The 16,494-nt window shown below is 37.5% G+C and overlaps 1 protein-coding gene across 1 annotated transcript in view; it reads right to left on the bottom strand.

Moving 5' to 3' along the window:
- RNLS (renalase, FAD dependent amine oxidase) overlaps window positions 1-16,494 on the bottom strand; it is a gene marked incomplete at both ends in the record, with an annotated part of 277,708 nt that overhangs the window by 20,570 nt on the left and 240,644 nt on the right. The window contains one exon of the mRNA XM_084246200.1: window positions 6,283-6,458. Within this exon, the coding sequence (XP_084102326.1) occupies window positions 6,283-6,458 (176 nt within the window). The remainder of the gene's footprint in view (window positions 1-6,282; window positions 6,459-16,494) is intronic.

Below are 16,494 nucleotides of genomic sequence, written 5' to 3' on the forward strand. Positions count from 1 at the left end.
CTCTTTTATTACTTCTTTAACTCCTGGGCAATATACCTATATAACTGAAGCAATCAATTTGGAAAAAAGGAGGAAAACAAATGGAGAATTTGCATTGAAATTGGCAAGGATTTACTTATCTAAGAAGGGGTGGGGAAGTATTGAATCAGAAGAGAAGAACTTGTATGGGAGGCTGAAAACAGGGAAAAAAATATAAGGCCATGCAGTTTATTGTCAGGAAAAACTTTGTGGGAAATTAAGAGTTAAGGGTGCAAAAAAGAAGATCTGAGGGACCTTCCAGAAATGGGATATATAGGGATTGAGGAGATGTGAAAGGTACCAGTGAAGATAATGAATTTTGGATAGCCTTTAAAGTTCTATATAAGATGAAGTAAAGAAGAGATTCAAGTTCTTTTTGGTTGCTGTATTGTGTTTCTATGATTTCTGCATAAGCCTGGGCCATGAGGGGTTCTTGGGGTATTAGTTATAAGTGGTATAACAGTTACAGCAGGTATTTTTAACACTGGATCCATGGACGACTGTAGGTTGCTTACAAATCCTCATAACTGTATACAGTTTTTGTGTTTATATGCACATGTATATTTTGAAATAATGAGACTGCTCATATTCATAGCTCATATTCATAGCTCATATTCATAGAGTTCATGATCCTTTTCTTTAAGAAATATGAAAGGACTGCCACTGGGGAGGGAGCAGGCACAGTCTCAGGGCAAAAGGCCAGAAGTATAACATAATAGATAACTGATATCTCATTCTACTGCATGGGCTTAATAGGTTAGCCCAAAATCATTTATTTTGGCAAAGATGCCAGTGTATTCATTCATCACCTTCCTTTCCTTTTTCTTTTGTCCCTAAATTCCCCTCCTGATGGTGATATTTGAAAATATGTGTTGTGATTTTTAAAAAATAACCCATGATTATGCTAAATAAAGTGGTAGACAGGGGCACTGACATTTTCAAGAACGATAGAAAGATGGGGAAAATCAGAGTCACACTTCCAAATAAATCAAGTTTACAAGTTTGAGAGAGGCATCGTGATAGACCCTGAAACAAAGGAAAGGACAATAAATAGTAGTGGGGAGAGGTTCAGGGTTAGCAAGATGATTAAATGTCAACTGTCAAGGAACATGTAAAGGCAATTCCAATTATTGCTCTTCTGATGAAAGAATAAATATATCATACTTTCCACAGAATCTTTCATTCAATGCATCACATCCTAGGCATCAAGTTATATTAACTGAATAAACATTTAAATTATGGAGGGTGAAGAGCTGCAAAAGGGAGGAACTGAGAACCACAACAAATCTGTCATTGCTTTGTTAAGTTTGTTTGAACCACCTACTCAGATGTTTTATTCAAACCCAAAATGAGAGGCACAGAAGCAACTCCTAAGTCTGTCAAACATGCCTTCTTTCTTCATCTCTCTCTCCTTCTTTAAGAGGAGCACTCATAAGCATGCATGATTAACTTTCCTTTTTTTTTAAAGATTTATTTATTTATGCATATAAAAGCCGGGGTGCCAGCCAGAGGTGCAGGGAGTGAGAGGATTCACCAGAGACAGAGTAGGGAGCAGAACAGGCAGATTGACTGTAATACACTGATGAGGGGAGCAGCAGGGGAGACAGGAGAGGTCTGCTGCGCCATGTGGGTCACCTCCCTGGCCGGGGGTTGAACTCATGCTTCAGTGGCTGCGGATAGCTTCATAGTGCTGTGTCTTAACCCGTTGAGCCACCAGGGAGGCCCACCATTATCTTTCTCAAGAAAAAAATTCATTCCTAGTTTATTAGGAGAAAGTCTTCAGCAAGTATTAGTCTTCAGGGTTCCATGAGCCGAGTCCTAGGTATGTCTTAGGCAACTGTTGAATGCTTATCAAATAAATCAATAATGAAAAGAATAAATGGGCAAACATCTCTCACCCTCTTCTGCTATTGTGGATATATGAATTAGAGACTGCACTGGACAAGGCAGAGCAACATCAGGAAAACAAGAAACTATCCCCATGCAAATTACTCCCAGCTTTTCCCAGACAGTGTCACTTCCTTCAAGTGGCTTGAGCCTTAAAGGGTGATGTTCTTCTCAGAGGCGTTATGGGGGGACTGGGAGATAATGTCTCATAAAGGAATCTACCAAGGAATTCTGGGGGAAAGAAGGGTATGGTAGGCAGAAAAGATAGTCACATCTTAATCCCCAGAACCTGTAAATGCTAAATTAGACACATCAAGGGAAAATTAAAGCTGCAAATAGAATTACTATTGCTCATAAGTTGTGTCTGAGATGGGAAGATAATGTTGGATTATCCAAGTGGGCCCTTTAAAATCACAAGAATCCTTACAGTGAGGCAAGAGAAAAGTTCAAAGCCAGATATGAGAAGGACTTCACCATCGTTGCTGATATTGAACATGGAGAATGGGGTGTCAAGTCAAGGAATGTGGACAGCTTCTGGATGCATTAAGGAAGAAAATGGATTTTCCTCCAACAGTTTGATTTTAGCCCAGTGAGACCCATATTGAACATGTGGCCCCTGGAACTGTAAGATAATCAATTTGTGCTGTGTTGAGCTACCAAACATGTGGTGATTTGTTTCAGTTGCCATAGGAAACAGAAGGTGAGTGAAAAAAGGTAAGGACTTGAGAAGCAGGTTGAGTGGTTTTGTCATTTCCAGCCATGAGACCTTAGGAACTTCATTTTGGGTCTTTGAGTCTTCATAGTCCTCATTACTTTAGTGGGTTAAAACTAGCAACCCCCAAAGGCTGCTTTTGATAGTGCTTATCATTGCTGTCTTCCTTCCTTTTTTTCCTTCTTCCTACCTTTTAGGGTCATTGGGTGCCAGCATGCCATGTAAGAGAAATAAAATGAATGATAATGAAGAGTCAAGTCTGAGGGATCTATGATGGGGAACACCAGTTCTGTGGCCTGTCAAAGATTTTATGAAATAAGGATGTAGGGTTTTTTTTTTTTTTTTTTTTTTATAGAGGCATGCTTTATTTATTTGTTTGCTGGTTTGTTTGTTTGTTTTGTTTATACATGCACTGGGTACAGTCAGAAGCGCGGGAGGGTGAGAGAATTCACCAGAGCCAGAGCGGGGAGCAGAGCAGGCAGAAGGACCGAAGTACACTGCTGAGGGGAGCAGCGGGCGGCAGGAGAGGTCTGCACGCCATGTGGGACCCTCCTCTGGTGGCCGGGGAGCAGCCGGGGATCGAACCGGCGCCGCAGAGGCCGCGCGCAGTTTCGCAACCCAGCGCTCAACCGCTGCGCCACCGGGGAGGCCCGGATGTAGGGTTTTATTAGTTGTTTGCCAGAGAAAGAAAGAAGGGAAAAAAGGGGGAAGAGTGAGAAAAATAGGAGAAATTTGAGTGAAGGATGAAAAAAAAAAAAAAGGAAACAGACTGTGGGAACCAGACTAGAAGCAAATACAGGTGGGATTTGCCCTGCAAGGAGACTGTATCTCTATTCAAATGAGGGAAATTTAAAAATTGGTTGGTTGCAAAGGTTAAGGTGGATCTTTTAAGAGCACTGGAGATAGGAATCTACCCAAAGGATACACCACAGCACTATTTACAATAGCTAAGGTGTGAAAATACCACCTAAATGTCCAAAAATGGATGAGTGTATCAAGAAGATGTGGTATATATACACAATGGGATACTACTCAACAATCAAAAAAGATGAACTCATGCTATTTGCAGCAACATGGAGAGAGCTGGAAGGGATTATGGTCAGTGAAATAAGTCAGAAGGAAAAAGAAAAATATCAGATGATTTCACTTATAGGAGGTATATAGGGAGACCAAACAAGGGGTAGAGAAAGGAAAAAAAAAACAGAGAGAGACAAAACTAGCAGGCAAACTATAAATTGGAGACATACAGCAGGGGAGAGATCAAAACAGGGGAGGGACCCCGGTGGCGCAGCGGTAGAGCGCTGGGTTGCGAAGCTGCCCGCGGCCTCTGCGGCGCCGGTTCAATCCCCGGCTGCTCCTCGGCCACCAGAGGAGGGTCCCACATGGTGCGCAGACCTCTCCTGCCGCCCGCTGCTCCCCTCAGCAGTGTACTTCGGTCCTTCTGCCTGCTCTGCTCCCCGCTCTGGCTCTGGTGAATTCTCTCACCCTCCCACGCCTCTGACTGTACCCAGTGCATGTATAAACAAAACAAAAACAAACAAGCAAACAAATAAAGAAAAACATGCCTCTATTAAAAAAAAAAAAAAATCTTTAAAAAAAAAAAAAAACAATAGTATCTAAAAAAAAAAAAAAAAAAACAGGGGAGGGAAAAGCACAAGAGTCTATGGTGGCAGTTCATGGGTGACTTGGTGGTGGGAATTTTATAGGGATTAATACCTGTGAGAAAAAATCAAATATTATACAAAAATGAACAATGATGTAAAATATATATATTTCAATAAATATATATTTTAATTAAAAATAATTAAAAGCACTGGAGAAATGTTCTTTTAGGAATAATAACTGAAAACTATTACAGTTAATCCTACTGAATTTCTGGACCTGTGATTAACTATTTCTTTCTCTAAAGCAATGTGAGAGGTTATCTGTCCGTCTATAGATCGATCTATCTATCTATCTATCTATCTATCTATCTATCTATCTATCTATCTATCTATCCATCCATCCAGCTATCTAGCTATCTAATCTATCTGTCTCACAATGTAAGAAAGATTTCTGCCATAAATGACAATGTTATGTTAATGTAGAAGGATACTAAAGGAACTTTGGAGAATGCAAACTTCTAAGTTTGCATGACAACTTATTCCCTTTCAGACTTTGCAGTTAATGTAGATTTCAGGAGTATAGAACTATAAATGTAGTGAGAAAATTTCAAGGAAGAACATTTAAATTGTAACAAAAAATCAACACAGGGCTTTGGATGTACTTTGTGTTCAATGATTTTTTTATTAAATTTTTGTGCTATTGCACAACTTTGAAGAGACCATTTTGTGGTTAGGTCAAATCAATTTTTATCAACACATTAAATTTTTAAAAACAACTAGATTTTAATCCATCTTTTCAGTTTATTAATGGGTTATTTTGAGTTTATAAGTTTCCTTGCAAGAGAAAACTCAACTATTGTTTACTTTAAAGGAATATTTATAAATTGCAAATGACTTGCTGTGTAATAGACCTAGCTTCAAGTTATATCAACAAGATTATTTCCCAGTCCTCTTTTTCAAGCCAACCTAAAATTGAGTTAAATATTATTTAAAAACATTTGCTATTGAGATTTTTCAATGCTTTTAAAAGGAAAAACTAAAGTGTTCTAAGTGACCATGACGTGTTTAAGTAAATATTTTCCCCAAAGGTTCAATGTATAATTTAACTTGAGAAGATATGGGGTAAACACAGAGACCTGCTGCAATGTTTCAGGAAGTAAATTTACCATTTCCTCTGATTTTGGAAAGCGCTTTAAAACATACAAAACTGCAGTGAGTTCTCACAGCATCACTTTTCCTAAAGACATAACAGCTTGGATAACCAATAGTGCCGATCAATCAGTTAATCAATGTGTTAGGAAATCTTTGGGGAAAATGCCATAAAAATTGTCACTGTTTCTTTCTCCTATCCTTTGCTTCATTGTCCCTGAATGACTTCAAAACTGAGTTTATAGATCAAAGGACTTCTATGATGACTCACAAATTTCTGTTGGAATATGGAGAGATTTCCAGAAAAGTCAACATTTACTTCATGTAGAGAGCTTTCAGTTTGAATGAGTAGAGTGATCTAACCCTGAAAAATAGTTGATCTAACCCTGAAAAACAGCTCAACTAGCTGATCTGTGCAGGTATTCATCTTTCATGCCCAAAGACCTCTGCTGGCAGCAGTGAAAACCCAAGTGGGAACTTAATAAAAATGAAAATTGTGGTAGCAAAATACACTTACAAGGTTAATGTGACATACTGCAAAATTTTGGGAGGTTATAATGGTTTCTATATAACCACAGTACTGATTTTGAAAACCCCAGAGAAACAGCTGCATTTTGAAATATAAGCTGTCTTGCCAGCATAGGAAAGCCTAGATAGTCAGGGTGTGTAAGTCTTGAGATGCTAGGATGTTGGGAAAACCTGCAAGCATCTCTTAGTGAGGAATAACAGGATAATACAAAACCTGCAGAATTTTACACTTACAGATATCTGCAGACACATATCTGCTCCAAAGGTCGCATTGTTAATTTCTTTACTACAGAGTGGTAAAGAATGAGAAAAACTGTTGATAAAATCAGTTCTGATGACGTATTAGGAAAATTGTTGTGCTCTTACCATGTGGTTTCTGATTACCTGTGAATATCTCCATTTCTGGCATTTGGTAGCAACTGGTTGAGGCAAACCTGGCAAAATCACTTCCAGCTGCTGGAAGATTAACTTCTGCACATCCTCAATGCTGTGTTCCAAGTGTGCAACTCCAAATGGGACAGACGTGTGAACGGCAAGGGAAGGTCCGATTTCTGATGACTCTGGTGTGGGAGGAACAAAAAGATATATCTTACAGTGGGAAACATGGAGGTGTGTCTGCATTTCAATCCAGAGTTGAGATTTGATCACAATAAACAGACATAAGTGGAAAGAAAGGACATTCTAATATCAAGGCATACAATTAGGCTATTTCTGGATTTCAAACTTAAGCTTCTCTGAAGAGGAGGACAGATTCATTTTTGGAAACTAAATTTCAGGTCTTGCTATAGAACTGGAAGGAAAGCTATAAAAACACCTACATATACTGGTATAATTAAATTTATTGATATGTTCATCTTCCCTCATTTTTTTATACACAAACCTATAATCTCCTTAAATTGTGAATGCAAAGTAGATTTCAATAAATGTATTTTTATTAATGTTATGTTAATGGATAACAAGTTATTCATTTTACCTTTAATTTTGCAAAATATTGTGTTGAAATTATATAAATGCCAGAATAAAACAGCCTTAACACTTAAAAAAAATCAGTCTTCTTTCTAGAAACAGGCATGACATCATGATATTCTTCATATTTTAAGCAGTATTAAAAATAAAAGTCTGCCTGATTCATTATATGGAATTATATTTACTTTTGTTTGCCATTAAATTTATTTTTTGCTGTATTTTCACAATTATAAATAATGATTGACTGCTACATATCTTTCACCCTTTAACAGAAAATAGGAAAATTGAGTAAAGCGTGAAGTTGAAAGTAAAATGACTGAGGCATTAGAAAATACATTCTTGGCTAGGATGTTAACAAGAGTTTGCTGATTATTAATATTTGTTTAAAACCTACAGATGAGATAAATTTGAAGGGAAATAATGGATCAGAAAGGCATGAAAAAAGAAAGTTGGTGCTCACCACTGCTGAAAGAAGAGAATAATCAAGTATGAGAGGCACTGTCAGGTGCTGGAAAGCCTGATTCTGAAAATTCCTTAATTTAGAATTGTAAAGAGTAAAACGACAATTTCTTTGAGATAGGTTTGTACAATTCCACTCCGGGAGAAGAAAGGATTGAACAACATAAGCCACTTACTAGCTAGATGGCCACTTACCCTCTTTACATCTCAGGTTTCTATTTTTGGTAAAATGAACATGTTGATACCTATCACATAGGTTTGTTGTGTAGATAAAATAACAGTGCACAGGAAGTGCTCAGCATAGTTTCTGGCACATCAAGGTAAACTATGGGAATAGGAGAAATAAACCTGACAGGTACAAAAAAAATCACCCAAATTATAACTTTATTTTTGTAAAAGTACTTTATTTTTCCACTGTGCACAACTCAGAGAATCGTGGATGGTGAATTTTTCAGCCAAACTCCAGGGACAGAGTCCCATGATGTTATAAGCATTTTTTAAAATCTTTGTTTTTAAAGGTTTATTTATTTATACAAGAACTGGGGTACAGGCCAGAGGCGCAGGAGGGTGAGAGAATTCACCAGAGACAGAGCGGGGAGCAGAACAGGCAGACAACTGAAAACACTGCTGAGGGGAGCAGCAGGCGAGCCACACCATATGGGTATCTCCCTGGTTGGCTGGGAATTGAATCCACACTGCAGAGGCTGTGGACAGTTTCACAGCACTGTGCTCAACTCGCTGCGCCACCGGGGAGGCCGGATGCTATAAGCCTTTTAAAGTGGAGTGCTTCCGAACATTTTCCTATGTGTTAGGTGGGAGACTGGACTTCAGTATCTGTGCAGTAAATGCAATGGTAACAGATTGTCCATTGTTTTCATCTTATAGCAGCTGGAACAAAGGGAAAGAGGAAAGAGAGAGGCCATCTCTTTGAATATTCAATGTTTAAATTGTCAGTACAGATTTTCCAGCCACCACACAGAGGGAAGGACCAAGGAAAGCAAAATATCAAGTACTTTCACCCAAAAGACCATGCTGAGAAATCTACCATATATGGCCTCAAGAAGAGCTATATATGTTGCCAGTCAATATATTGAGGGAGGCTTGTCACAGTACGAGGGTGCTAATACCACACATCTTTCCATGAGATATCAAATCTTCCCAGAGAAGGAAACCTACTGGGTCAGCATTCTGAAGCAGGAGAGTAGAGTTTCTGAGTTGGTTTATCTATGGCAGGCTTCAAAGGAAAATGAACATTAGCTGCATGCTGACAATTGAGAGGTTGCCCTGACCCAGCCATTTGTTCTAAAGAGAACTCATAAAACTGCGAAGGTCAGTGATGGCGCATTGCCAGGTTTCTCCCATCTACATTAGCCGTCCACTCCAAGGAGAGCAATAAAAAAGGAAATTTAAGACCCAAAGTGAAACAGTACTTGCATAACAATGAGAGAATAATCTGGCTACTTTTTAATTTGGAATTAGACAAAAATTTTGCAAATTTAGATAAAAAGTTGAAGAGTTGCAACTTAAAACAATGAATTTTAAGGAAAGCTTACCTAGCCCCTCAAAATAAAATCCACAAATAAAAACAGCCAGGTAGAGTTTAAACGTGACCATGGTTTGAAAATGGAATGTTATAAAAAGTTACAAATAAGTTAATAGGATTCAGAGAATAAATTCAGTATCATTATTCTTTGATTGCTGAGACGGTAATAATGTTATCTTTTTTCCCCTTTTCTTTATTTTTTTATTTTTTAGTTTTATTTTTTTAAAGATTATTTATGCATACAAGAACTGAAGCACTTTACTTTTGGCATCTTAAATGCAAAGTTCACAGTAAGTCGACAACTGTTTCTGTTCACTGGAAATCAATGGCTTTAGCTGGAAGATAAGTATTTCAACCCTCACATACTTAATATACCCATGATCTTGGGTTACTTAATCTCTGAGGCTGCACTTCATTCCACGGCTAAAAGGGAGTAATAGTACTTACCTTATAAGGACATCACGAGGATTAAATGGTTTAGGACACATAAAAGTTTTTCTTCAAATATAAAGTGCTACACAAACATATGGTATGCCTAGAAAACATTCTTGCTTTACCTGTGTGCTATAGTAAGAGCAACTTTAGAAAAGGATAACAGAGTTGATTTCTCTTGAAGTACTAATGTTGATTATTATATCAACACTTCAAGGATAGTGGCAAGTATTGCAGGGCATAAGCATTCTTGTGCATAAGCACAGGATTTAGTTTTTGTTTGTGGTAAAATATACATAATTTAAAAATTACCATTTAACCTATTTTAAGTATATAGTTCTCTGGCATTAAATAGATTTTCATTGTTCTGTAACCATCACTAATATCCATCTCCAGAACTTTATAATCTTCCCAAACTGAAACGGAATCATTTTATTTTCTGTCTCATGAATTAGACTACTCTAGGTACACCACATAAGTGGGATCATACAGTGTTTGTCCTTTTGTGACTGGCTTATTTCAGCTAGCATGATGTCTTCAAGGTTCATCCACATTGTAGTATATGTCAGAATTTCCTGCTCTTTAAGACTGTATAATATTACATTACGTGTATATAGTCATGTGTCATTTTTAATGAAAGTGATGAATTCTCAGAAACACATCACTAAGTGATTTCTTGGCTGGGTGAACATCATAGAGTATAATTGCACAAACTTAGACATGGTACAGCCCACTTACACATATAGATAGGCTACAGGGTATAGTTCATTGAGACCACTGTTGTTGATGTCCTTCAGTCCCTCATTGACCGAAATGTGGCAAAGTGACACAAGACTGTATATACCACATTTTGTTTCTGCATTCATTTGTTGATGGAAGCACCTTAAGTTGCTTCTACCTATTGGCTATGGTGAATAATGTCGCTATGAACATGAGTGTACAAATTCCTATTCATTTCTTGTGGGTGTATGTGTGATGTGGAATTACTGGATCATACAGTAATTCCATGTTTACATTTTTGAAGAATTACCATATTATTTGCTACTGTGACTACATCATTTTTATTCCAGTAGTGCAAAAAGATTCCAATTTCATCATATCCTTACCAACACTCTTTATATTTTATAATAACCATCCTAATGGGTGTGAAGTGGGCAAGACAGTTTTTAGTTTGCAATTTCTCTTTTTAGTTCTAACAATTTTTACTTTATATTGAAGATTTTTTTAGTGTTCTGTTTCTCACAACACTATGTTGTGAACCTCTATATCTAGACAGGTCTTTTATAGAAAAATATAGTTTTTACTTGCCTCACTTTTTCAGCATTTCTTTCTGTTTAAAATTTGTGCTTTCTTTTTGATTGAACCAGTTTTACCTCATTACATTCTTTCCCTTTCGTAGTTTATTTTAATTAAACATGTACTAATTTTACAACAAAGATACATCTTATTTCTATTTGTAGGGGTGATCCATTCATTTAAGCATCCATATTAAAGTCAAAAGTTAGTATCTATACCCTTCTTCGGAAAAATATATGAACTTCAGAATATTTTAACTTTGGTTTTTATGTTTTTGTTATCCAAGACTTACTTCTCCAGCTTTGTTTAATATAGACGCTGCTTACTCATATTTATTTACAGCTCCCTTCTTGGATCTCACATTTTTTCTCGAGTCATTTTCATTTCCTAAAGTATGTTTTTTCCAAGTTTCTTAATGAGGTTCTGTTAAAGGTAAACACCCTTCAGTTTTTTCTAAAAATGTCTTCATTTCACCTTCATTTGTGAAAGATAGTTTTCTTTGGTATGTAATAATAGACTGAAAATACTTTTCTTAGCACTTAAAAGATATTATTTCTAAGTTTTCAGTGATGCTGTTAGGAAGTCAACTCTTAGTTTGGTTGTAGGTCCTTCCAGTAATTTTTCTTTTATGTTTGTGTGCGCTTTGTTGTTTTCTCTTTGCCTTGGTTTTTCACTTGGATATCACGACATTTGAGATTCTTTTTGTTTATCTTCTTTGTCTTTGCTAGGCTTTTGAATCTGAAGTCTCATTTCTTGTCATTAATTTTGGTAATTGCTCAGCCATCAGTTCTTCCCAATTTCTACTCTGTATTCATGGATCTCTAATTAGAGATATGTAGACCTATATTCTCATTCTATCTCCATGTGCCTTATTCTCTTTTTTAATATTTTCCATCTCTGGCTCTTTATGCTATATTGAATGTAATTTCTTCTAATTTATCTTTCAGTCCACCATTTTTCCTTCATCCGCGTTTATTCTGATATTTAATTTGCTCTTTGAATTTCAAATTTAAATTATTTTATTCTTCCTTTGTAGAAGTTCTATTTTTCAAATCTTCATGATCAATTTCAATAGTTTATTTTTTCCTAGCATACTGTCATTATTCTATTTCTGTAAACATATTCAATATATTATACTGTGGTTTTGGCTATTTTAAAATCAGCAGTCTTTATGAGTTTTTTTCTTTTCCTACTGTGAGCCCATGTTTCCTAGAAACTTTATCTAAGAAATTCTTTGAGGCCTGAGTTTTGAGAGTGTTCCTTTGGAGATTTACTTTTTTTCCTGCCAGATGCCTTGGGCAATTCTGCCCATGACTACTTTAACTAAATTTTTAGAATATACCTGGGGAATGAATTCTGGCACCAAATCTGACTAAGGGAGGATATGTGGTTGGGTATCCCAGGGGAGACATTTTATTTCTTTTTTGTTTTTTTCCACTCCACTCAAAGACAGGCCAGCATATCCATTATCTTCTTCTGCCAGATAGGCTATTTGAGATACAGAGAAGTCCCTTAAAAGCAAAAAAGTGTACACATCCATTCTAATACATTTTTAAAACTTAAAAGGGATATTTTCTTGTCCAGTAACTTATTGAATTAACTCACCATAAAAGAAATCGATACAAGCCACAACACACAAAATAAATGAAAAACAGCCATTAGATTAATTTTTAAAGTTTCAGTATTTAGTTGCTTTGTGATTTATTTAAAACTGTCATGCTAAAAAATTGTCAAGCTTATCTATTGTTGCTTTTATACATATATATCACATTTACACATATAAGCACATGCATACCAAATTATAAAGTTCTTCTACTCATATTAATAGGGACTTTTTTATATTAATAGATATTATTATGAAAAACATGATAATCTCAGAATGTATTTAAAAGGCATCCACTAACATTTATTTATTTATTTTTTAATTATTTTTTTAAATATTTTTTTTTTAAGATTTATTTATACATGCACTGGGTACAGTCAGAAGAGCGGGACGGTGAGAGAATTCACCAGAGCCAGAGCGGGGTGCAGAGCAGGCAGAAGGACCGAAGTACACTGCTGAGGGGAGCAGCGGGCGGCAGGAGAAGTCTGCGGCCATGTGGGACCCTCCTCTGGTGGCCGGGGAGCAGCCGGGGATTGAACCGGCGCTGCAGAGGCTGCAGGCAGCTTTGCAACCCAGCGTTCAACCGCTGCGCCACCGGGGAGGCCCCGCATCCACTAACATTTAATTCTAGATATTCATGGAAAACATATGTAAAAGATACCTTTCTGAAAATGAGATAGACATCTTTCTTAAGTTGGTTGTATACTTTATGATGAAGTAATATAGACTTTCACAATAAAGTCAGAATAAACAATGCCTAGTTACACCAAAGATATTTAATATTACTCCGATTGGTGCAATAAGACTTAAAAAATAGGAGTAAGATTTATAATTTTTAGGAAAAAGAAGAAATCATATGGAAAGTGAACCAATATAAAAATGCATCAAATTAAGATTTTTTGATATTAAATTGATTTCCCTATATACCAGCAAAAACTACTAAGAGAAAATTCTTAATTCTTTAAGATTTTTTGAACTTGAAAAAATGATTTTAAAGGAAAAATAAGGCAATGAAAACAGTTAAATTTTTTAAAAAATAATTCAATGAGGGCCTCCTGGTGGTGCAGGGGTTAAGTCTCAGCGTTATCAAGCTACCATCAGCTCCTGGGTCTGAGCTCAATTCCTGGCCAGCGAGCTAACCCACATGGCGCAGCGGACCTCTCCTGTCTGGCCTGCCGCTCCCTTCAGTAGTGTGTTTCAGTAGATCTGCCTGTTCTGCTCCCCACTCTGTCTCTGGTGAATCCTCTCACCACCACCCCCACCTCCGTCCCTCTGACCTACACCCCAGCTCTTGTATGCATAAATAAAAATAAATCTTTTTTAAAAATTCAATGAGTGGAGACTTGCTTTGTCATATATTTAAATGCACTATAAAACTACACATTGAGAGACTGGATGACTGTAATAAATACTGTTAACAGCCTCACTGACAATAATAGTCAATGAATCCAAATAGATATCCTTGTAAAAGATACTAAAATAAAATAAGTATTCAGGGCCTCCCCTGGTGGTGCAGCGATTGAGCGATAGGCTGCGAGGCTGCCCGCAGCCTCTGCAGTGCCGGTTCGATCCCCGGCCACCGGCAAGGGTCCCACATGGCACGACAGACCTCGCCTGTCTCGCTCGCTGCTCCCCTCAGCAGTGTATTTCATCAGTCTGCCTGTTCTGTTCCCCGCTCTGGCTCTGGGGAATTCTCTCACCCTGCTGCGCTTCTGACTGTGCCCAGTGCTTATATAAATAAATAAATCTTTAAAAGAAAAATAAAATACGTATTCAGTATAGGTTAACAAACAAGGCAATGGAGGAAAATGTACTTTTCTATATCATACTAGAAAATTGTATATATTGAATAAACTAACTAGGAATGTTACAGAGAAGGAGAGGTGCCATTTCCCCCACCCCACACAGATGCAGCAACCTTGGGCTGCAATGTGGTCTCAGAATGCCACGATCAGACCTCCCAAACAGGGGAGCTACTATGCACTAGAGGTGGAGTTGAGGTGATATAACACAGAACTCAGGCAGGACCTGGACACTTGCTGATGTGGCCCTAACTTACACATCAGTACAGAAGATATGTGGAGGAGAGGCATGTAGAGACACTTGGCAGAGCCATGAGGGTGACACGTGGGGATGCTGTCCTTGGCAGAGACAATGGCAACTATTTTCTTGATTTGTATGTCTGCATCTCTCTTTCTGTCCCAGACTTGTCCCCTTTCTGTGGTTCTATCCAGAGTTACCTTGAATTTATGTCAAGTTTCTCAGCCTCAGCAGCCCCTTATAGGGCCAACCCTGTTTGGCTAAGCATTTGCCCAAGAGGGGATGGGTAATTTTGGTAGTTTTAGTAGGAAACTGTTACTGGGAATACATTTTTTTTAATGTATGCACACTAATTCTATTAAAGACCTTTCACACTAAGAGTCTGCTTTCATTGCCTTTGTTCACATGGATGGCTGGATCCCTTAAGAGCATGCACCCCATAAGTCATGTGTTAACAGGAATAATCTCTTTTCAGCTTTGTGCCAAATTTGCCAACATTTCTGACTTCGTATTTCCATTAACCATATGAAGAATGCACATTCTTAGGTAACAGAGTAAGCTCAAATGCACAGGCTCACCCTTCTTCACAGGAAAATACCTCAGGAACATTTTACATCTGATAAACTTTAATTTTTGCACTATCTATCAAGGAACAGAAGTGGATCTATCAAAAGAGAGGAATATAATGCCAACTCTGGATTCCATATCTGACAGGAAGTAGAGGACTTGAAAAGCTTACCGAGGTGAAGACACTCTAGTTATATGCCAAGAACATCAAGAAATGGGGGAAAATATTTCTTTAATTAGTGATTCAATCAAGTGGTTATCTAGTGCAGTGTTTGCTATCATGATGAATTCAATTAATGTCTTCCAGAAGTTTACATCTTAGTAGGGAAAACAATTAGAGCCATTATCTGACTAAAGGGTCTGGTATTGCCAGTGTGTGCACACCAAGTTCAGGAAACAAAGCAGATTCTTGTGAAGAAAGGAAAGGGATGAGTTGAGAGTTATACAATTTGGTGGTGCTGGTGGTCAGCAATCCTTCTTCCTGGCAAGAGAAATTGGTAGTTTGTTTTCCTCTCCCCATTTTATATGGAAGTGGTTCAACTATCTGTGGCCCCTAGCCATGAGCACTCTTATGACAATTCAGCTCTTTCATATGTCTCCAGGGCCCAGCAGCAGATGTAATAGAGAGTAAGCCCATCACATTGGTAAGTTCAACAACAACAAAATCTAAATTCATCCTTGATGAAAGAATAGCAGAGGAAAGGGAAGGAAGAATTGTAGGAGGAGGAAGAGAGACTTGAGATGGAAAGATACATGCTCCTAATGTCTCTTTCTCCTCTTCCTTACCTTCCAAGCAGAGCCAACCCAAACAAGCGTAAGGCACTCTGTCATTGACATTCCACCTCCTTGGCAGCATGTCTGCTGTTCTGCATGTCTGCTGCTGGCCCGGACTCAGCAACCAGGTCTCACTATTCCAAGGGACCACCTGCAGGTTTTATTTGCTTTTCAAAAATCTCAAACCTATTTCACATGTGTAAGTTACACAGGCCAAAATGAGAGCCCTACTCATATTCTGGGCAACTTCATTACCTCCAATTATCTGCAGCAGGAACTTCTGGAGTAAGCATTTATATTCATACAACACAATTGTATGGTTCCAACTGAAGAATAAGATTCCGGAATGTAAATGTATGAAATGATAGCATGGGCCAGGCACAGAGAAAAAAAATGGTTATTACTCACAGACCTCCCCTTTACTTAATTTTTATCCTATTATCTTTAAAGAGAAATGGTTTTGTTATTTTTCCCCCTTATTATTTCCCTGGAGAAAGGGGCCTGCATTAATTGATAATAGCAATTGCTTTATATATCCAATTAAAATCATAGAAGAAGTCTGAATGAAGTCTCATTTGGGAGACATAAGATAAGAGTATCTAGAGAAGTGACAGGAGAAGGTAACTGGAAAAGATACAGAATGAGAAATGAACAGAGAAGTCATATTCTTGGCATCAAATAGATACTCAAATTACCTGACAAGCCTGTACTTTCCTTTTTAAAGGTAAAATATCTTTTCAAAAGGGAGGCATGATGGGGGTGAAATGTCAGTCTCTTAAATGAGAAAACTGTAATTCAAGTTTGAAAGTGTATTTTTCCCTTCCTGTTGAAAGTAGTACCTAACTCTTCCTAGAAAACAGTTACATACCATCTAAGATTTACAGAAAATTCTGGAGCACTATTTCCTTTACTAAGA

Source organism: Talpa europaea, assembly GCF_964194135.1.
Source record: "Talpa europaea genome assembly, chromosome: 10".
NCBI lineage: Eukaryota > Metazoa > Chordata > Mammalia > Eulipotyphla > Talpidae > Talpa > Talpa europaea.